Source organism: Haliaeetus albicilla, chromosome 18, assembly GCF_947461875.1.
Source record: "Haliaeetus albicilla chromosome 18, bHalAlb1.1, whole genome shotgun sequence".
Lineage (NCBI taxonomy): Eukaryota > Metazoa > Chordata > Aves > Accipitriformes > Accipitridae > Haliaeetus > Haliaeetus albicilla.
The window spans coordinates 10,228,755-10,251,978 of record NC_091500.1 but is presented as its reverse complement, the minus strand read 5'-3'; the positions used below and the strand labels follow the sequence as shown (position 1 = coordinate 10,251,978).

The 23,224-nt window shown below is 39.9% G+C and overlaps 1 protein-coding gene across 1 annotated transcript in view; it reads right to left on the bottom strand.

Moving 5' to 3' along the window:
* Positions 1–225: 225 nt before the first annotated feature.
* Positions 226–23,224, bottom strand: part of LDAH (lipid droplet associated hydrolase) — a 127,243-nt gene continuing 104,244 nt past the window's right edge. The window contains exons 6-7 of the mRNA XM_069805704.1: positions 17,288–17,370; positions 226–3,504 (exon numbers count right to left, since the gene is read on the bottom strand). Coding sequence (XP_069661805.1) covers positions 3,313–3,504; positions 17,288–17,370 — 275 coding nt within the window. The 3' untranslated portion in view covers positions 226–3,312. The remainder of the gene's footprint in view (positions 3,505–17,287; positions 17,371–23,224) is intronic.

The window sequence follows — 23,224 nt, the reverse complement described above, 5'->3', positions numbered from 1 at the left end:
GAGCTGGAGGGAGCAAGGGGAAACACTGATTGATTATTTTGGAGTGTCTCTGGATAAAAATGCTCGAGTGAGTCAGGTGCCTACCACCCACTGATTTTCTCTGCACTTAGCAGATGTCTACATCGCATGTGAAATTTGGGGTTTGGCAAGTATTTTTCTAAATTTTGTATGCATGAAGTAATGAAGAAGGTGAACTGAGACTAAACAAGTTATCAAATAGTCAAGTTACATTTTACCATAAATGTCTTTATTTTTGTTATTGGAGTTGTGTACTTTATCATAAAAGGTATCGATCTAGCAAAACACTTGAACGTGAGTCAGAATCATTGAAGCTAGCAGGATTACTCGCGTGGTGAGAAGCACAAATGTGAATGACAGAGATTAGGTGCTACTGTATACAGTCAACTCATTTGCGATAGGTTTCTCAAGAGCTCTAAAATAGTCTAAAATAGGCAAGACCACACTGTGTTTTCATGTTAAGTTGGCACATTTGGACCATAAGCATTTTTGACACTCTTTGCCTGGGGTCATGGTGAACACCATGGGCTTCAGAGGAGCTGGATTCTCATTGTGTGAGATCGGCTCCTCTTAGGAAATACAGCTGTGGAAACTAGACCCGTGCTTTTTTTGCTATGAATATAGTAGCAAATTTTCAGATCTTAGCCTTACAGTAACAGCTTCTAGGAGGAAGATAGCAATTGAATCAATATGGTTTTGATAATCTTAAGAGAGAATTCATTTAAGAAAATCGTAAGGCATTATTCTGCAGTAGATCTCTGTCATCACTGACCAGATCTAATCTCAGTTTAGGTCTTAATGCAGTCAGTAGGATTTATTATAATGGATTAACATTTGTATAAAAGGCATACACAAGTCAAGTACAAGTATTGCTAAATTAATTCCTCATACAAAGTATACGAATAATGCACTGTAAACAACTGCTTCTCATAGGTGCTTCAGTTTCCAGGCTTTAATAGTTGCTTGTCATCTTTGGTTAATGCAAGATTTTTTCTGTCCTCAGGAGATCCACTACAACAGCTGAACTTTTACAAACTGAGTCCTTGCTCAATTACTTGATTCCTTATACTTTGAAGAACAAAGGTTTTGTTCAACCAGATCAACATGTGAACCAAAACAACCAAGTGAACTGTATTTTTTATGTTGCTAACATACAAACATGTGCATATGTGTATATATATATACGTGTACATATATATATATCTCCACGTATATGAACATCCCCCCCTCCTTCTGCCCCAGGGAGCACCTAGGCCAACAGATGCATTTAGCATCTGCCATAAGGCCATCGAACAGGAATACATGCCAGCATCGGGGGGCTGTTTAGACACACACAGACACATACAACTATGGATTTCTAAAGTGAGCACAAGAATAGTTTTGATCGTGACTCAATATGGCCCTGTAGAAAGAAGGGAAGTCCCATGACTCTCCAATAAACAGAATCAGTTGCACGAGCACAGTCCCTCCACTTTGAACGTATCTGACTCCTCCCCATGCTGCTGTAACTGTGGTCTCAACATTTCTGCCTCGCGTATCAGTATCTGTTTCATTACGCGGCAGTGTAATCTGAAAATCCACTGGCTAGTCTCAAAAGCTAAACCAGTTTCTGATGCAAAGAAGGTCACTTAAACCCACTGTCTGTCTGCAGGTCTGAAAACTAGTCCAAAATATCCAGAAACTGAATTCTATTACAAATTGCTCTAAATATTAGTGAAAGATTCAAGGGGAATTTAGAGAGAAGTGGAAGGTGTGTATAATCGTGTAAGAAAAGGAATTAATCGGTCTTTCTGCATCACGGAGAACATTCTCCAGTACCATCCTCACTAGTACCACATTAAAACTGTTAATAAATCATTTAAGTTAGATACCCAATGCATCATCTAAATTCATTTATTTGCAACTGCAGGACTTCCCCTGACTATATTCTGTAGTGTTCTGTTTATTTATAAATGTCTCTATGAACTCCACAGGGAGACTATTTCGCAGGTTCATGGCTAGAAAGCTTTTCCTTATTACACTTGGCTCTTTTCCCCTTACTTACATTATTTTCATTTCTAGCTATCACCTGTAACTTCTGTTATCACAACTGGTAGGCTGTTTTTTTCTAGTTTTTTGCTATCTGCAAAGGAGAGGGATGAACAAATGTGAGGAACAGTGTACTCGTCAGCAATGTTACAGCAAGGATCTGGTTCTCAATAGTAATATTTCATGCCATTTCATGGGTGCAACCATGGCAGAGTAATAGCCATTTTCTCACGGTGGACTTACCTAATTTGTGGCTTGGCTGAAAACTTCATACTTCACTCCTTAGAGCAAAGAATTGAAATTGAGGCATGCATCAAAACTGGTTTAATTCTTTAAAGTTGCTGAGCAAGCACTGTTCTCACGGACTTCATTAGGAGAACTAGGCCACCTATAAGTAGTTATGTATGGATTCTGCAATCCATTTTAACCTTTTAATATTGGCACTTTTGAACAGCATCGTTTACCTTCTCTACAGTCAATCGAAAAATGAAACACTTGGCCATGTGCCAGACAAGAGCTCCACATGTACTCCCTCGCTGAGCAGCCACAGTTACCTTATGGTATTTTTAATACTCTGTGGAGTCCTGGCAGCACCCTAAACCCCTTCTGAGACTTGGAGAAACTGCACACCTCATCTACGCATCTCCCTTGTACTCATCCTGAACTCAGCCTGACCTCTGATTGACGACCAACCCCATCTGACCTGGAGGAGACAACGTCAGGGTTGTCCTGGGCCCTTGGGCTATTCTGGCTGTCATGCACCTGGGTTACATGGACGGATGAGACACGTGGAGAGGGCCAGGTCTTTCACAGCATACCAGGATCCATTGCCAGGATCCATCCACAGGGGGATTTTTATCCGTACAGAGTAGCCTGGTATTTCTTTCTAAAGCAGGCCAGCTGGGCTGCCCCAAACCCATCCCTGACAGTCCTCCAGCAGGTGAGTGGGGTGGTAGTAATTCGGGTACACTTGTAGCCAGTGAATCTAGTATCAGTGTTGTCTAGAGTGCTAGCAGTCAATAAATATTCCACCCTTTGCCAAGTCCTGCAGAGTCCTGAAGACACAGGATGAAGGTACATCACCACTGAATCAATAAAACTATACTTTGGACCAGCCAGTCTCTCTTTAACTTTCTCTAAAACATCTCAATAGAAAACAAGCCATAATCTATAATAAACAGAAAAAAATAGGACAGACTCTCTCACAAAAAATTACACGTTCACAAAATAATTACATCGTTTTCTTGTTAATCACTGAATCCGTGTTTATAATTTGGTCAGATCATCCTGTAACCAGTCTGTAATCATGGCAGCCATCTCCTTGCTGGCATCTAGCACAAAGGCGTGGCGGAGCCCCTTCTCACAAAGTCGAATGTCCCCGTCTGGAAAATCCATTTTGATCTCATCGTAGTAGTGCTGTGGACACCAGCTGTCTCCAGTTCCATAGTAAAAAATCAGCTAGAAATCAAAGCACATGAAATCATTAATTTGAAAAGTTACTGATGAAGCAACCAATATCCAAACAAAGGGCAGTGAATTATTTGGAAATAAGCAATGCTTTGTGACCCAAGATACACTGTGAGGAATAGCAATTGGTAGTTTTTGGTTGTTTCCAAGTCTGCAATTATGACGAAGCCAATTGAATGCTCTGTGACTCAGTTTCCTCATCTGTAAAACTGTGGAACACAATACAGTCTTAATTCTAAAAACAGAGATCTGCTGATGAAAGTCTGGCTCTCTTAAGAAATTTGTTATTATGGATCAAAACATCTAGCTGTCCATGGAGTCCACCCTTAACCAAGCAAGCTGCTGTGTTTTCCCTAGCTATTAGCAGTTCTCTATGTTAGCTTTCTAGCTACTTAATCAAATAGCAAAATTACCACTAAACTTGACGCTATGTCCCAGCTGAAGGGGCTAACCATGATGGCTTTCTTCTGGATATAAACTAAGAGAAAGTAGGAGGTTAATCCACATCTGTGAGTAGCTTTATCTTACTAGCATCCATTAGCTGTGATCTCAAACCACCTGCCCGGTTGGGGCCTTAGGTAGAGAAGTACCTATTTTTCTTAACCTTGGTGTCAGATGTAAACTAGAGGTGATTCACTCAGCCATGTCAGAATAACAGCAATTACGGTGATTCTCAGAAGCAAAACTTTTTTTGCTTGGAGAATTTTATAATCATAGAATAGTTTGAATTGGAGGGGACCTTTAAAGGTCATCTAGTCCAGCCCCCCTGCAATGAGCAGGGACATCTTCAATGAGACCAGGTTGCTCAGAGCCCCGTCTAACCTGACCTTGAATGTTTCCAGGGATGGGGCATCTGCCACCTTTCTGGGCAACTTGTGCCAGCGTTTCACCGCTCTCATCAGAGATTTCTTCCTTATATCTAGTCTGAATCTACCCTCTTTTAGTTTAAAACCATTAACCCTTGTCCTGTCACAACAGGCCCTGCTAAAAAGTCTGTCCCCATCTTTCTTGTAAGCCCCCTTTAAGTACTGAAAGGCTGCAATAAGGTGTCCCTGGAGCCTTCTCTTCTCCAGGCTGAACAACCCCAACTCTCTATCTTATCTTTCTGAAGTGCTGCCCAAGCAGAGCACAGCCACCTCTTGGAGATGAATGAGCAATCTTCTTTTGGGTTGTAATGTGAACTAAAATTCTAGCAAAGTCCATTTTGTTCTGATCTTGCCCTAACAACCTTGTTCAATGACATACGTGAAGCAGGTGCTATGAGGCCCACCTAAACAGAAAAGTCATAAATTCCAGGCAAATATCATATTCAATGAAGTGTCTTTTCTCTCTGTTAGAGACACTGAATGTCACTCTTTCCCGAGTCATCATTTCCCCCCATTTTGATCTCAACTTGGCATGCTATAGCTATGTTTTTCAATTTCTATAAAGTATTTGAAGGGAGAGTGGTTGTCTGGGAGACAGTAAAAACCTATGGATTTAAAACTATACAGGAACAAGATTAATGATGAGGACTCTTTATACTAAAATGTTTGAATGCAGGTACCAGAAGGATTTTGATTGCTCAACATATCACACACACAGCTTGGCCCAATTCCATTACTCTTCTTTGTTTCATATTTCATTTCTGTACTTCAGTGAATAATTGAGCAATGCTAACATAAATTAGGGGACAAGAAGTTTTCCTTTCATCACAAAAATCTTCAATTCCATCATTTTTGTAGCCATGTGGAATATAAATAAATGCACCCACTGGGGCAGAGGTGGGCTAAGAGCCCAGACTGCATTTCACAAAATGTTACAAGTTTTTGTCTAACTTGCTTTTCTCTTGTTGAAGCGTACCCAAATCTTGGACATTACTGACTATTGGCTGTATCCAAAATATAGTATCTCAGTTGCATAGACACCAACCCAAGTTATACTTCTATGTATATGTAAAACATAGAACATAAACCATCCCATGTTAACAAACATTATTCGTTTCCTTTGTCACTCACTAATTGCTGGAAACAAGACACGTTGTTTGCTTTAGCAGGAAATTTCTTTTGATCTTGCCTTCGACTCATAAATCATAGGATGCCACACTAGCAAAAATTCTTCAAAAAAGCCAACGTAAAATGGCCAGCTGCATTCAGGACTTTTGAAAGCCAAACATCTGACTGAATTATGTTTAACCCTGGGCTCCGTTACCAACAGATACAAAAATAAAGATTATGAAACACAAAAAAAGAAATGGAGCAACTCCAGTTTAATGGAGTAGTCCTTGAAATTATTAGATATTTTAATAGGCTAATCATAGAATCTCATCACACGGTCATTTAGAAAAAGATGAAAAGTCATTTACACTTACAAAGGTGGATAAAGTACTTGGCTTAGTCTGCATGAACTGTGAAATGGGCTGTTCTCCAGGTAGGGTTGTAAACTTGAGAACTCACAGATTTGGCAATGCCTAAACAAAAGATTTATGTGCATTCTTAGCCTGCCTCTGGTATATTTGCATTACGGTTTAATCCTTCATTGCATGATCCAAAGGATCCTTGACTCACTCAATTCACTGACACGATGACGTTCAGCTGATGAGCTGCTATTTGATAGTATTTTTTGTTTTAAATTCTGTGTGTGGTCTGAGAATTTATTTACTACATATTTCATGGTTTACAGACAGAATTTATTTTCTTATGTGCATTCCTCTGGCACGCACCACTACAGGATTTGCATGCTCACATTTGTTAATTTAGTTTTGCAACACCTTAAGTGGCCATTTTTATCTCCATTTTGCAGATGGGGAGTACAGAAATTAATGTCACACTACATACATTAATCTGAAAGTATGTAGTGTAGTCTGAAACACCTAGAGCTGGTTTTCCAGTGTGCGTAGCATTACACAGTATCGACTATGCTCTTGGACTTAATTTGTGGGTGCTCTGAAACACTATCTGTCTGTAAAACAAATTTCAAGATCTTACATGAGATACTCAGAAAAGTGAGGATGAACTGTGACAGTCTATGAAAAATATTAATGGCTTCACCAACAGCTCATTCTTGGATGTGAAGTTTAAGTGCCTTTACTATGAAGCCATCCATTTTTACTTCATACAGTTCTCTGTTTCTTTCAACAGGCATTTTACCACTTCTGCCACAAATGAGGTAGGAGTTCTGCATCCCACTGTCTCCTTCATTAGACAGCTCTTCTGGTTAATGAAAGAGAAAAAAGGAAAAGTGATGTTTTAATGAAAGACCACCTCTTAATGCATACATAAAAGGCATCTGAATTAAGATCAGTGCTAACTTTTAAATCCTTGGTAATGCAGTATCAACTGGTTTTAGCAGAGCTTGTGTATACAGTCTGCTAGACTTCAAGGAGGTAAACCAAAAACCAGGTATTTTACACATGGCACCTACATGTGCTGGCAACGGTTTTAGCACCTCTAGATCTGCTGCTTTAGGCCTCTGTCCCTTAAGGTAATGGTGTAATTGAAAGAAGTTGCACTGTCAGCTTCTGGCCAGAGGAACATGGGACACCTTCCTGCTGGGTGTCACACTGGGTGTGCCCAGCACAGAAATTAGTGATTCAGTTTGGATGTATTGTGTGTTTTTGAAGCAAATGTCATGTTTGTCCAGATTTACCATGCTTTGGTTCACATCATGGAGTAGTCTCGGAGTGTATGAACTCCTTTCAACTGAAACTAAGGCAACGATGCTCTTCAGGGTCACACTTAGTGAGCTCCGGTCACTAATGGTCATTCAGTCCATGGGAGCAGACAACTGTTGGCTGAAGTAATAACCCTCTGAGATGCCTACATTGGGAACATCAGGTCCTCACCATTTACTATTTATCTCTACAAATTCTCTTTTATTGTGCTGCTGCTGTTTTTAAGGCAAACATAGCCAAAGGCACCTGCTGACAACAGGAACGATAAGATTTTGGAAATTTATGTTCCTTTCCAAGCGGAAAAGGGCTGAATATTTACCAACTACTGGCTTTGCTGGCCAGTTGTTTGTCCAGTCTTTCCAAGTATGACTCCTTCTGTCTTGTCCCTTTCTGGTCTCAGGATTGCTCTACCCCCCTTTGACTCATTGTTTCAGCTCTACTCTCCTTACCTAGTCATTTCCAATTTCCACAACTTCTGCTTCTTATTCTAGTCCCACATTCTTGCCCTGCCAAGTCCAAATTTAGTCTTCTTGTTTCTCCGTCCCATTCTGAGTCTCAATTTCAACCCTAGTTGCTTTTCCCCCAAGCAATTCTCCACTTTTTTTCAGTCTGGAACCTCTATTCCCAGCCCTACTCCTCAAATATCTCTATGATTATCAGTTGTTCCTAGTAGCAGGGTTGGGTTCGGTTCAGCATAAAAACATCTAAATACAGGTAACTGTATTGTGGTGTTTACATGCGTACCAGGCATCCAAATTCCCACCACACAGTCAGGAAAGATATACTCAATAAAGTCATCAGTGCTTAGAAAGCTGCAGTAGACAGCAGGTGTCTACTGCAAGGTGGGTGAAGCTGCACTTCAGGCTCCACTAAGAACCCAGTTGCCTAAGTGAAGGTACCTACTGCCATTTGAGATGCTCTAGATATCTGAGGCACCTACATGAGACGGGAAGGTATGACAGATTTTATAAGAGACCCACAACTGTCTGACAAAACAGCTGGAGGCCAGATGGGGATATTCCACAGTGCCCCAAATTAAACCAGATGTCCATGTTTAAGGGCCAAATTCCACCTTGAATTCTTCAATAGATTTCTATTGATTTTCATGGGGTCATGGCACCTCTAATGCCTACTGCATGTGTGGATTCCTACAAGTAAACTCATAAAGCATGATTCAGGTGCCCATACATAAATATCTGGTAGTGTTAGGTTAACGGTTGGACTTGAAGATCTTAAAGGTCTTCTCCAACCTAAATGATTTTATGATCTCACGCAACTTAGACTGATACACTAGCATAACCTGCTTGGTCTCCACTGCTGCTACAGGCAGCTCATTTGTCTCCTATGTCAGTCTCCTTGGGTAGCTCAAATCCACCACCTTATATAGCACCAGAAGCCTACCTCTGGCCAAACAAACAGAGCCTTCGGTTCTTCCTGCCCCCTCTTTCTCCTCTGTTTACTTCTCACTCACTAGTTCCCTCTATACTAGCTCAGCACGTATCTCCTCTGCACTGGAATGAATAGCTTCCTTCTCCAGGCCAAGAATTTTTACCATGAGAAAACAATGCATTTGCCCCTGAGCCATATTTGTAGACATTGTCGAACCCTTCCGACTGAAATAAAAAATAAACAGTCATGGTAGGACAGACACTTGTGTCATATATGCAATTAAAGTTTGGGTATGTTATAACCAACTAAGAGCAGCTTTGTAACAGGAAGACTTGGGGAACTTTATTTGATGCTGCAGTTATTTTGTCTGCTTATTTTGTATGCAGATGTTGGTGTGTGTGTTCTGTGCATCTATGTGTGTATGCCTGCAAATCTAAAACTTTAACATACATGTCTTTTAATTAGAAACTGCCAACAGAATTCTTTTCAAAATGCTTCCCTATTAATGGATTATGCAATCAAATCTAAAAGCAGGATTGAAATTAAGGTGTAAATTTTCAGTGATCCAGATGGTGGTACAGGGCCTATGAAACCTGACAGATACTTGACTGTCATTTGTGGCATTGAGGGTCTCCCTTTGAATGACAAAGCGTCTGTGCTTTTTGCCTATGCCACACACAGCCACAAAATATACAGATGTTAGGATATTACCTATTTTCCCAATATATTAAGACAGATTCATTTTAGACATATTTAAACAGAAGTTTCCAGAATCCAAATCTCATCTTCATTTTAACATCAGGAGCTTTGCTACTGCAGCATGGAGGCAGGTATAACTGACAAACCATGTGTAACCAGAGGCACATGGGATCTTCATTAATGGTAGGAAACACTGGTGTGCAGTATATGATTTGCACGGATCTGTAAAGTCCATATTTTCCTGTGGACTGTGCATGCTGTAAAGACATCCTGAGTCAGCACAACCACTGTACCAGCAATGGAAAACTGCTGCCAACTTAAGCATTCAAAAATGGTGAGTCAGGCCCCCAAAATAATGAGACTAGCTTAAAAATAAACAGATTTACAAAACAATAAATAGAAGGTTCTTTCTATTTTTCTTCTGGGCTTAAACTTTTCAATATTTGCATTTTTAACTTTTCTGCCATGTGGGGGAGAGGATTGTTTTTTATTCTTTTGCAATATTGAATGCAGAGACTTCCAGGTATTCCTGACTCAGAAGGGAAATGGCATCTACCACTGGACATGACAAAGATTTTACATGATTCCTGATGCAATACCCTGCTTGTTATGAGTGACTAAACCATGTCCTTTCAGGATCCCGTGATGAGGGCAGAGTAAAGGGGATGTGGATTATCTTTGCCAGCCATTTCAATACTGTGTTTGAAATAGTTACACAATTTCTAAGTTTAAAATAGTTTTAAAATAACAGCAATGTTCTCATAAGCTGTTTTACCATGAAATTGTTCAGAAGTATTTTCAGCCTTAGCTTCTGTAAAATAAATCACAAGTCAGAATAAGGCTCTGTCATCCTAGTACCCTGTAATATGGTATGTGTACTCAAACACTGCACAATGATGGCAGCTGCTAAGTAAACATCAGAAGAATCTGAGATTTGTATCAACAGGATGTTTACATTTTAAAGAGTTTCTAAGAAAATAATAAAGATTTCCTGCAGTTGACTCCATTGGCGCTTGTTTTAGTATGTATGACAGTTCACAGAAGTATAAATTACAGAGAGATTTCTTTTGTGCCTCTTCTGTAGCTGTCATAGGTCAACACTGAAAAACAAATCCAAAAAGTTAAAAAATATTAATTGAGTTTCCTCTATCTCTCTGGAATTTGGTACACATTATAACAACTTTAGGATCTTATTACATGGGCAGGCACCACTCCAGCTGATGGCAAAGAGCGAAGGATTGATCTCAGTGGATATAAACTAGCGGCACATGTGCAATGGCAACAAGCAAGACTGTACCGGTGTCCTTGCTGAAATCCTTGTCTCTGATACATTAACTTTTTACCAGTGTTACTCCCACATGCATTCACTGGTTGAGACAGCAGCTTCTCTCTGGGTGACATCTATCAACAGTAACCAATGAATAGTTTCATTTGCTCTTGGATGAAAACTAGTTTAAAAGGCATTAGCCCAGAATTAATTTTAGTTTCAAACAAGGTTTATAGAAAATGACTTAGCTTCTCTGGAATTATGAAAGCGTCTCCACCTTATCCTGCCAAAAGAATAGTATAAACGACATGGGAACAGACTGGTTTCGGATGTGCTTTTTTTCTGGACTTGCTTCAGTTGTACTTTGGCTTTACTAATCAGTGTCTGGGAAGAATTCAAAGAGCTGGCGTTGCCCTAGGAAGCCCTAAATGCTTTGGGATCTGGTTCTCCAAGATACCATCTCCCTTCCCTTGTGATCCTGCCGTGGTTGAGATCAGCCAGTTTGATGGCAAGGTCTTTGGAACTTGCTTCTCAGCTTGTTTTACCAGAACTGGGATTTCTCAACTTTCCAAGGGCAGAGCTAAGCCAAACTTCTTCTGCTGGACCACTTTGAGAAGAGACAGTTGACAATCTGGGGTACACAATGCTATTTTTAAATACTAACCTGTAGGGGTTGTAGTAAAGGTGTAATGGGTAGTTCAAGTGTCCGTGGTGATTTTATTTAACATAAGGAACGTGGCCAGTTTTGTTAAACCAACATAAATATTAAACAAAACTATCTTCCCTGTCTGGAAAGGGAGTGAAGAAACATTTTACTTTCAGAGAAATTAGGATGCAAACCCTGAGACACAGTGAGATGAGATGTAGTGGCTACTTTGCAGGTAATTCAAGATGCATCACTGCTCTCCCCAATGTCAGGTACAGTATTCTATCAAATGGGCAGGGTGTGGGCTCCCTGCTTTCATGCCTTTGTCAGTGTTAATTGGAAATTTGGTAAACCGAGGAAGGGGAAAGGGCTTCTCTTTAACTTAGTGGCAGTTTGTTAGCAATGCTACCGGCTGCTTTGTATGTAGACCCAAGAGATCAAGTGAGGCCACTTCTATTTCCACTTTCTCACAGATAATTAAGGGTCAAACTGAATGCAAAGTAAAAATGTGCTTTAAAAAAAGGGTGCACAGGATTTATCAACAAACCAGGGCAAATAACTTATTTATACTCTCTATGTTACTTTCAAAGACTTAAAAGCATTTTGAGGGTATGTATTTAGATGTGTCAGGAACATGAATATTTCAGAAGTCAAGTCTGTATAAATACCAAAATAAAAACAAACAGACCTGAAACCACTACTTAAGCAAAACTATTACTGGGCCAGATTCTTCCAACCATATTTACTGCAAACAGTTATTTCCCTCTGACTATCAGCCTGACACTGCCTACATTCAGTGGGACTTATCTAAGATGAATCAGTCAGATCTCTCTTGTAACAGCAGGATCAGCATCTGGCCATAAGTGGCAATTTTGTTCACCACTGTGCAATGAGCTCTGTGGCAGAGGGAGGGAAGGTAAGCGATTAAGGGGTAGTAAGGGTTGGACGGTACTTCTTCAGTATTCTTCAGAAGGCTGGGGAAATATTGCTGTCTTTGCTCATTGTGTGTAGCACGCACCTTATACCCATCCCCCAAATCCTGGAAAATCATGTAATTGCTTCTTTATTAGAATACCACACAGCACGAACGATGGTAACAGGAGCTCAGTTACTGAAAAAGTGAAATATCACAGATATGCATTGAACTTTTTGAATGCTCACTGGGATCCTTTTCCATCAAGGAGGGAAACTGCTGTTCCCCAGTTAGGCATTCTGGGTGCTTCAAAGAGAAGGTTGTTCTTGTGGTTAATTGACACAGGCACCAAAATCCCCAAGCACATGTGCAACTTCCCTAACTTCAACTCTGCACCTCCAGGGAGTGCAGGCCAAAAAGGATGTGAGACCAGCCAAAAAAGAGGTGTTCTTGGCTCGAGAGAGCACTTTGCACCTATTCAGAAAGAGTGTTTGGAAGGTTTTTCACAAATGTAGGCAAGCAGCTCACTCAGGCTGTGGGCAGGCAAAGTATTTGTAGTATTCTGTTAACCACTTATCTTCAGATCATGCTCTTCTCACTGGGCATAATTACTAAACCCCGTGGATGTCTACAGAGACTCAAACAAAAGCACCGGGCAACATCAGAACAGCTGCTTCAGGGGCCAAAATAGTTCTTGGTTGCTCAGTTTTAAAAATTTTCTCTATCGAAGACAATTTTTCAAAAGACAAACCTAGCACTTTTCTGTGGAAAGGAAATGCTTCATTTTTGCAATTTTTACTCTAAATCTCTGCATATCACTGTTTAGCTGATACTCTTGGAGAACACATTTTGTATGGTATTATTGGTGTAATATAAACATGTATTACTTTAAATTCTAAATATACCATTGAAATAAGCAGTAAGTGGTAAACATATACTTCATTCATTTAATTTTTTCAAAACTGAATTTCTTCCCCACCTAACCATCTATATATGGGTGGTTATAAGCCACTCACAATACAGACTTCCTCAATCTGAGTGAAAATAGGTTCATGTGTCCATAAACTTCCAGTTTATACTTTTCCCCATTTGATTTAAAATGATTCTTCTCAGACCACAGATTTTTTTTCATCTTTGTATCTCTACTTCAGATGTTTCCTGTCTTCTTCCTTACACAATCAATGTATCTGTTACACCAGACCACTGGCAAAACTAAGCTCAAGGAGCATATAAACGTTTCTTAGTTTAACATGCTAACCAAAAGAATCATGATTTTTAGTTGCTGAAGGAGATGATTTATGGTCTTAAGAAATTATGAACCACTACAGCAAGTTCACTGCTAAACTGATTCAAGACTTCCTGAAGTCTGTGGGAGCTCTTCTATTGATTTAGATGGGCTTTGGAACAGATCCTACACTTAAAAATAGGACTACTGTGTATTACACATGGAGTAATGAACAAAATATATCTCAATAAATATAAAATCTGAGGGGTGATTTTTTTAAACAAAATTTCCTCTGTAAGCACCCTAGTTTTACTCTTTAATGCAGTATCTTCTTGATTACAACAGGTTTATAAGCTTACTTGACGGAAAAAGAGTCAGTAAGGCTAAGTCTTAAAATAAAGCAATGAATGTGGCATGATGCAGATTTAAAAAGTTAAGTGCTGTAGACAGCCTCTATATAGAAATATCATTGTCCATTGCAGGCAGGCTAGTGAATGCCCAACATAACCATTTTCCCTTTCCTTTTTAAACTTTTATTCTATTTGTAAAAGCTCTGTGATGCTCAATGCTGATCCATCTTTTCAGAATACGGAATTACACCCACTTCCTTTTGTGCAAGAATTACAATAAACTTCCTTCAGTGCAGTAGTATCTTTGCCTCCAGTTTCTGTTAGGAAAGGGAGTTGGTGTTATTACAGTGAAAGAACGTAGCTCAGCTGGCTTAGACACAATCAGCTGATGATAATTAACCATCAAAGCTGAGCAAATCTTGTATCAGTATCCCCTATCTTATTTGTTTGGATTTTGTGATTTATCACAACTCCCTGTATCATTGCAGTAAGAAGCCTGCATTCATGTACTGCTTGATCCAGATGAATAGCTTTAGAGCCAATATTTTAAATGCTCTATCATGTATTACTTTGTTAGAAGACAGGTCTCCATCCTCCTCATACAGTTCCAATGCTATTTAATGTGTACAACTTCTGTCTTCAGAAGATTATAAGTGAAATACCTCACTTAATTATCCAAACAATATTCCAGCTCCCATTCTTTCAAGATAAATCTGAGCAATTAGCACTGTTAGACTAAGAATCTGGGGTCTGGAGATAAAATTTCTCCTGGTCCCTAACTAGTAATAATTATAGTTAAACCTGGGCATGGAAAGATTGGAATAATTTAGTGTCTCTTCTTCTTTCTTCTTCAGATCACAGAATGCAAATAAGATCCAGAAATAACTTTTCTATTCCACAGCAGCTGGCAAAGTCAGGTGTTAAGATTGGCTTTTAACATATGATCACAGTGACTACTAAACAGTATAAATTTTTTGAAGTGACAGCTTGCCAGTTCTATAGCAACTTGGACTATAATTCCTGTTTTTATAAACTTCCAACCTTTATAAGTTAAGCCCATTTTTATTGTCAATACACTTCAAATTTAACATAATGCCAAGTCAATTTTTTTCCTTAATTCTTGCATTCCCAGAAATTACTAGAAGATGAAAAAAGAGAAGCATTTAGCTTCATTTTTAGACCTGCTTTTTCTTCAGTTTGCCAACTGCTTATAAGCTCGCTTCAGCTTTTTGTTTTCTTGAGCATGTTTGCCACTTTAAAAGTATGAGGACATAGAAGAATCAATAAAAGAAAGTTAACACAGGTTTAAAAAAGCTCCTGCCTGCCAAGGCCATGCTTAGACTGACAGAGTCAACAAAAGCACAGATGAAGCAGACTAGGACACCTGCAAACTCTTACCGTTGGCTATGGGCCTTCACTCAGTACAAGAAATAAGTATTTTTGTGATGTGAAGCATCTGAGTAGACCACCTGAAGTCACTGGAGCTGCAGCTGATTGTCACCACTATCATCCTCATCCAACAAATTTTTATGCTTAACTTCAAGCAGGTGTGCTTGTGATTCAAATTTCCAAAAGCACCTGAAGTCCTGCTCCTGCAAACTCTTGATTTTTGCACCCTGACTAACAGGATAACCTGCAGTCTTACCCTCGGCTTCAGGGCACTAACAGGCCTTGCCGGGGACTCTGACCCACGCTCCTTGCCTGTGGGTTCAGGGTCTCCATCTCTGTCCTTTGCCTTTAGTCTCTGCCTCTCAAGCTGCATTGTAGGAGCATCTGTCTCCAGCCCTATCCCTGGCCCTGTGTCCTAGAATGACACTGGACCTACGTTGTACATAACTTGTTGCCTGGATGGATCCCACCCTGCAGCTTGCCTTCCGTCATGTCTTTGGCCATGCCTCCTGGATGAACTTTGGAGCCACATTGTAGCCTTGTCTCTATTCCTGTCTCCTTTTGCTCCTGACTGGATTCTCTGAAGGGATGCTGGACCTGGTTCATTGCTTTGCCTCATCTGGGACAGTCGATGGACCCTGCTACCTTGCCCCGCTCGGGTGCTGTGGGACTGGACCCTGCTTGGTGAGGGCACTGCCTGTGCTGGGGTCACCCTTGGCTCCCACTTCCCTTTCTCTCAGGGAACAGGCAGACCCTGCAGCTCCCTGACACTCGGAGAGGTGATTCAATCAGTAAAATGAACCATTTTCCTTGAATTCATTGGGCTTTAGATCAACCCATGGAAGTTTTGTTTAAGACAATGAGAGTATTTGCAGCCTGCAAGATCAGCCCTTCAGTTTCTTCACTGAGATTCCCCCTGAAGTGCAGAACTTCAGATGCTCTGCAATAAAAACGTGAAAACCCAGGCATGCTTAGTGCAGTGTACCATTCCTTGTTCATGTGTGCTATTTCAACTCATTTGAAAAAAGTAGAACTATCTGAACCTACCTTTCAAAGTGCAGAGAAGGCAAATGGGATAAGTAAAAAATAATCAATTTTCAGCCAAAAAAGACTGATTTACGAAGTGAACTTTGTACCATATCTATTTACAAGGCACAAAGTAATCTTAGAGATCTAGGACCTCTCTCCCAGAAAATTCCATCCTCCAAGGAAAATCTCTGCCAGTGAAAAGTGCTGGAATCATTCTTCCAGCAAAAAGTCAGGGATGATACAAAAAAATGGAGGGAAGGAAGGGGACACAGTAGAATAATGTGTTATCCTGATTATCTACTCACACAGAGGCTACACCAATAGTAGTTCATTAAATGTAACAGTTTTCTGGCTAATAAGCCACCTGGAATTGTCTGACCAGGGCCACACTATTAAATTCTCTCCGCCTCCAAAACAGGGTGACCACATCAAAACTCCAATTAGGAACAGTTCCTGGCCTTTGCCAACCCCTGAACTGTGCCTGGGAATTGACTGGGAGAATGCTATCAGTCCAGACCAAAATTGTACCAGGATCTCTTTCAACAATAAATCTGTACAGAGAAGAAAGTTCAGTGCAGGAGAAAGGTCCCTGAAACTACTTCATTTACTTGTATAGCAGTAGCTCTAGACCCCAAGGAATGCACTTTCTGTATCTTTCTCTTATACTACAGTGGAATGGCTGAAACTGCGGAGCCATAATAATTTTGCTGACTCCTCTCTATTATGTATTCATGCCATGGAAAAAATCAAGCCTGCAGAATCCCATGATACTAACTGACACCACACAACACAGATGGTACATGTTCTGCTTGACCCGACCAGCAGCAAAGTCAGAGGATTTGGTCAATCAGCCTGCACTCATGTCCTGACTGGCCATCTGCCTGTCTGATCAGAACCCAGGTAACTACTGGCCTCACTGGGAACCACATCTTAGGCTTAGCCAGAACATAGACTGTTTCTCCTCCACCAAGGAAAACATACCAGATGGGATACTACATCTGACAGTGGTGAATGCTACATCTACAAAGGTGTGGATCAATGACATTTTAAGGATCAGTGACCCCTTTAATGGCTTTTCCAAAGTCAACAGAATGACACTAACATAAAAGCAGAATCAAGCCTGCTGAAATTCTGGTTTTGCACAAATATAACTGGATATAACATTTCCTCATGCATGTGGGCTTCCCAAGAAAACTCTGAGGATTAAATAGTTACCTTCTTTAAATTTTGCTTTATAGTTGTACTGTCTCTCTCCACAACCTTCATCATTTCTTGGCTTGCCATATACAAGATGTTGGCTGCAGAAAAAGAAACATGCAATAACTTAAGTACACAGCAAATTTTTAGAAAAAACAATATGGGCCCAACCCTGCAAAATTAAGGCAACTAGAGCAGTCACCACCCTGACAATCCCACTGAAAAGAATCCCACTGACAGAAAGGGCAGAATTTATCTCACCTAACTGAATCATTAAAAAGGGCACATAGACTAAATTAAGTCACCCCCCCATTCATTCATTCCATGATTAATGGAAAGGGAAAGACCCCTTTGGAACATAACTCTATCCATCTATCTTACAGACTTCTGAATCAGCCCATGGCAATGACTTTCTCTCTCCTGATCAGAGAAGGAACTTTGATGACTAGCTTTGACTACATACTTTTATAAAGGTAAAGGTAAGCATGATACATCACCCATGAAGAGTTTGCAAGAGTGGGCTTTTAAATACTAAGCATACATTAAAAGGCATTATTAATCAATAGATTATTAAATTATAGACATTTCAATATGCAAGTCATTCAAATATTCAACATAACAAATAATAGAAATGATGGCAAATACAAGTTATCACTGAAAACTGCAGTCCAGCATAATATTGATTGTACTTACCCAGACACGACTGGACTGGACACCAAATGTCTAAGCCTTACCTTTCTGGAATGTAAAGTACTAAAAATGGCTCAGTGCAATTTATTGTGAGTTCATCTGCAAGATACTGTCTCAGAGATGTAAATGACTGAGTCTAACATTTGGACATCTAATTAAAAGCTGTCTAATTTTATAAGATGTTGAGTTCTGGCAGATCCCATGTATGTTAGACAGCAGTGGGAACTAAGCACTTCGGAAAAGCGGGTCACTTTGCCTGGATGCCTAAATATTCATAAATTTAAACAATTTGACACAGAAGGATCACACTGTGTCCACCTAGCCTGGTGTCGTGGTTTAACCCCAGCCAGCAACTAAGCACCACGCAGCCGCTCACTCACTCCCCGCACCCACAGTGGGATGGGGGAGAGAATCAGGAAAAAAAGAACAGTTTAATAGGACAGAAAGGAAGAAAATAATAATAATGATGATAATAATAACAACAATAATAAAATGACAATAATAACAATAAAAGGATTGGAATATACAAAGCAAGTGATGCACAATGCAATTGCTCACCACTCACCTACCAATGCCCAGTTAGTTCCTGAGCAGCGATCCCTCCCAGGGCCACTCCCCCCAGTTTATATACTAGACATGACGTCACATGGTATGGAATACCCCTGTGGCCAGTTTGGGTCAGCTGCCCTGGCTGTGTCCCCTCCCAACTTCTTGTGCCCCTCCAGCCTTCTTGCTGGCTGGGCATCAGAAGCTGAAAAATCCTTGACTTGCTATAACCACTATGTAGCAACAACTGAAAACATCAGTGTGTTATCAACATTCTTCTCATACTAAATCCAAGCCATAAGACTATACCAGCTACTAGAAAGAAAATTCACTCTATCTCAGCCAAAACCAGGACACCTGGCTTCTGTTACAACAAAACCTACAGAAGTTCGGCAAGAAATTTCAGCTCACAGTCTAAAACCTGGCTTTGAACAAGCACACACATCTGTTAGATTATGAGTTTTGCTGCTAGAATAAACCTCATGTATTCAGCTGCAGAATCAAGAGTTGCTACATGACCATCAATGTTGCATTATGTCTGCAGATAGTGAGAGGTCCTCCAAAGCATGTTCAGACTTACCCAGTTTTAATAGGGGCTATCCATTTCTGACACCAGTGCTGTACTGAAGAAATGTGCAGATAACACCATCCAAAGAATTAGCACTTCTTTTATCCTTTTTCTCTGCCCAGTCAGCTTACTGTGCTAATAAGATGGCCAAGGCTCTCCTGTCCTCACGATCTGAAGCCTCTATGCTTGTTGGATCACAGAGACATTCATAAACTATATGTGGGAATGAAGGGCAATGTTCTTCTCCTTTCTCACCAGTTTGCAAAACCAATGGAAGACCCTGAATGGCTAAATTACCTTAAAGCATTTCAATTTCCAGGTCCTAGAATGACTGAAAGTATTCTAAAATACTAAATCCTCTCCTGAAAAACAGGAGAAAATGGAAAGGCTCTGACAACTTTAAAAATCTGAACCAATGAAGTTTTGTGCATAAACAGTTAAGGACGGTGTTGGATCTGATACTGCTCTGACACAGGAGTAATACTTTCTCACAATATGTGATAGGGGAGGAAATGGCAATCACATAGGTCTTTGGTGGTGACCAAAACATGGAGTTGGCTGAATTCCAGCAGTGCTCTAAGGAAACAGAACGCCACCGGAGAGATGAGTGATGGCTCCAGAGATCAAATGTTAAAAGACAAAGCCAGTGCTCTCAAGTGACAAAAAAAAAAAAATAATCCTAGAAAGTAGTATCTACTTCTGAGCCAGCCAAAGAAGATGCAATTCAGTTATATGCCTGCAGAGCTCTGTCTTTTTCAATTAAACATTGAATGCAGCTAGTGCAAGTTCTTCCTCTCCTAGACAAGATGAAAGGGTTGCAAATGTGACATCATATAGACAATCCAGCAAATTTGCTGGTCCCATCCTATTCTACTGGGCAAAGGGGCCTCCGTGCAGTTTTGTGTCTAGCAACCCCATCATATAATCCTGTGGTGCAGCTGGCAAAAGTCTGTCCATCTACAGCATTATTAAGTTCATACCCTGACATTGGTCTTCTGTTTCTCAATTCAGCTCCAAACACCAATGCTTTTACACACCTTTGGTTTTAGGACACATGTTAGAATGCACCTTTAAAAATCATCTAGGAAAACCTTAAGTGAGAGGTGTGAAAGACAATGAGGAATTCCATAGGTATTTAATTAATTTCAGATTGATTCCTGTTTCTAATGTGACAAATGTGACTTTAATGCTCAAAACGCCTACCTATAAATGAAGCTAGCTGTCTGTCAAAAGCACTGCTCTGTGTTGGAAGGAAAGGCAGAACATGGAGACCAGCCCTTGCTACCCTAGGTGCTGGTCCTTCAGGTGATGGATGTGGCTTACTATGGATTTAAAAGATTTTACAAAGCACTAAGTGCAAGACCCTCGATTTGGCAGGCTATCTGTCGCAATAGCACTTTTACCCAACCCATTATATGAGGATTTCAGTATGCCGGGCTTTCTATTTTCCAGTCCAGAATAAGGTTCTTGTTAGTAGGACATGGTGGATAGCCTCCCTGCAGTCAGAACTTTTGCCATTACCTTGCAGCATCAGCAGTGGATGGTAGCCAGGAATGAAAACACTGCTGGCCATCAGTGCAGAACTTGACACATACCAGTTCCTTCAACGTTACTGGGATTCTGCAGCCAGGTCTCCACCTCCAGTTCAGTCATACAGCAAAAATGGTAACAGTAAGTGCTCCCCTTCTCCCATCTTACTGGTTTCTCTGTCTACCTCTTGTTCTTGGTGGGTTCTGCTCATATTCTGAGTTGCTCTTATGTTTTTTTCAGTAAAAAATAAGAAATGAAGTGGAATTCACACACTTATTAAACTTAGATTAGTCATAAAGATCCTAAAGGTAAAACTGTAAGACAGCAAAGGCAATAATGACAGTACTTTAAAAGGAACCATCTCTGAAGGCTTGTGTACTGTGTAAGAAAGGGAACCAGGAAGGCAGGATTAAGCTAAACCGGATGAATGGCAAGGTTCAAGAGTCTATTTCAACCAAACAGAAATCCTTCAAATTTTGGAAACATGATCCTAGGGAAGCCAATAAACAGGAACTTAAACTTCAGCAGGCGTTAAGTAAGAGGAAATTGCAAAGAGCAAAAGTAGGTTTCCAAGAACAAACATTAAAAGATTAAAAAATAAACAATAAAATATTCCTTAGATATATCAGAAACAAGGGGCCTACAACAGAACTTGTACAGGCTAAGGGAGTAGATAAAGAAGATAATTACACTGTTTGGAAGCTAAATGACTTTCTTTTTTTTGCATCCAACTTTCTTGTTCTGTGCATTCAGGAGGTTTCTTTTCTCTATATTCTTTTTCTGGCAATAACAATTTTTCTTTGTGTAGTGAGGTATCAAGAAGTAGCAACAGTGGGGAGCATAGAATATATCAGGGCTAGAAGGTACATTTAAGAGTTTTAAAGAACCTTAAATAAAGAATTGCTGAGCTGATAACAATCCTGCTTCATAAGAACCACCCTGTCCTGTGGCTTGGGGAGTAGAGAATGCTAATTGCTACTGATTTTACAAAGGAAAATAGCATTTTACTGATCTATAATTTCTTAAGCATTTCAATAAACACAACCAGATGACAAAAATTACTGGTCTTCTAAAAGCTCTCTGTTACATTTCACACAATAAACTTTGGTTGAAAATAAACACCTGTAAAAGGAAAGGTTGTAAAGGGTGAAGAAATAGTCTGAAGTGAAGAAAAAACATTAGGATTAGATTAGATTAGATGTCATCACAGCAAGGAATAAGGTCTAGATTCACCACAAATATAAAAAAAAGTAGTAATCATTACTGAAATCTCTAAATAATCATTGAACACACCTGGTGATTTGATTATTTCTGGGGTGGGTCAAATCACCTCTCAAGATGACTCTCTTTTCAGCGATAAGACCTTTAGACCTTAACTTGAATTAAGTGCCTGAACTGAACTGGGATGAATCCTGGCCTAACATTGTAGTCCAGCTTCATATTAAAACCATGGGTAACTTATTTCTTAAAGATCTGGTCAATGGATAAGTAGTTTAATGACAGCATTTGCACAGGACACGATGCTAGTGAGTTTGTGAGGATCGGGCAGTGAGAAATGTGAGAGAGACCTAAAAAGAAGACAGAAAAAATTAACACACTAGCAAATGAAATTCAAGTTGAAGAAATGGTAAGGAACATACACGAGGAAAAAAAAAAATCAAAATATTCTCTTCCCTTACAAGCTTCTAAATTAATGCAAAGAATGGAATCAGAAACCAGAGGCTCCTAAGATGACTGTTGTTCACCGTGGACATTTACTCAAAATTCCAATCAAATCATGTATTATGTTTCATAAATAGTAGAAGGATGATGAGACAGAATTCTGCAGTACCATTACAGAAATCACATAACATGACCACACCTGAAGAACTGTGTATGCTAACAGTCACGACCTCTGTGGGACACTGCAAAACTGAAAATGGTGGTAAAAACAGTCAAAGAAGTACAACTACAGATGTGTTGTTGCCATCATGTTCATGATACTACATAATATACTGTTTTTCCCTCTTACAGCACAATACATTACAATGCAAAACAATAAAAGGAAGTACTTTTTTAATGTCATGCAATTAACTATGAACCTTACTGCCACAGGAAACTGATAAGCATACGTATTTGCCACATTCATATCTGAGCACATTGCCCTGAGCTCCTCTAATTGTAAATACAGTTAATACGATTAATCTTACGGCAAATACCTACAAAGGTCAGATAACTTACACTTCCAAAAATCTCTCCTTTCAGGTAGTATTCTCTAGATCTGCTACCATTCTTGCTTGGTTTCCGCTGGATACAGCCAGTGGCTCATCTCTCTCTTCAATTTTACTGACGCAGTATTTCAGCTCACGCTAGAGAGTGTCTCTCTCTTCAACAGTAGAGCTGTAGCTCTTTCAGCTCACGTACCTCTTCATATGTACGAAAATCATGTCTCACTTTACAACGCGACATGTTAACCCACATCAGCTTGTGACCCATGATATTCCCAGGATTTTTTCCCGCAGAACTGTTGTTTAACCAGTGATTTACCATCCTTGTACTTAATGTACATACAGAACAACTGGTCTCTTCAAGGAATGACAGCATTCTCCTCTCCCTGCCCCCCAATCGCTTCTCCTAGCTTG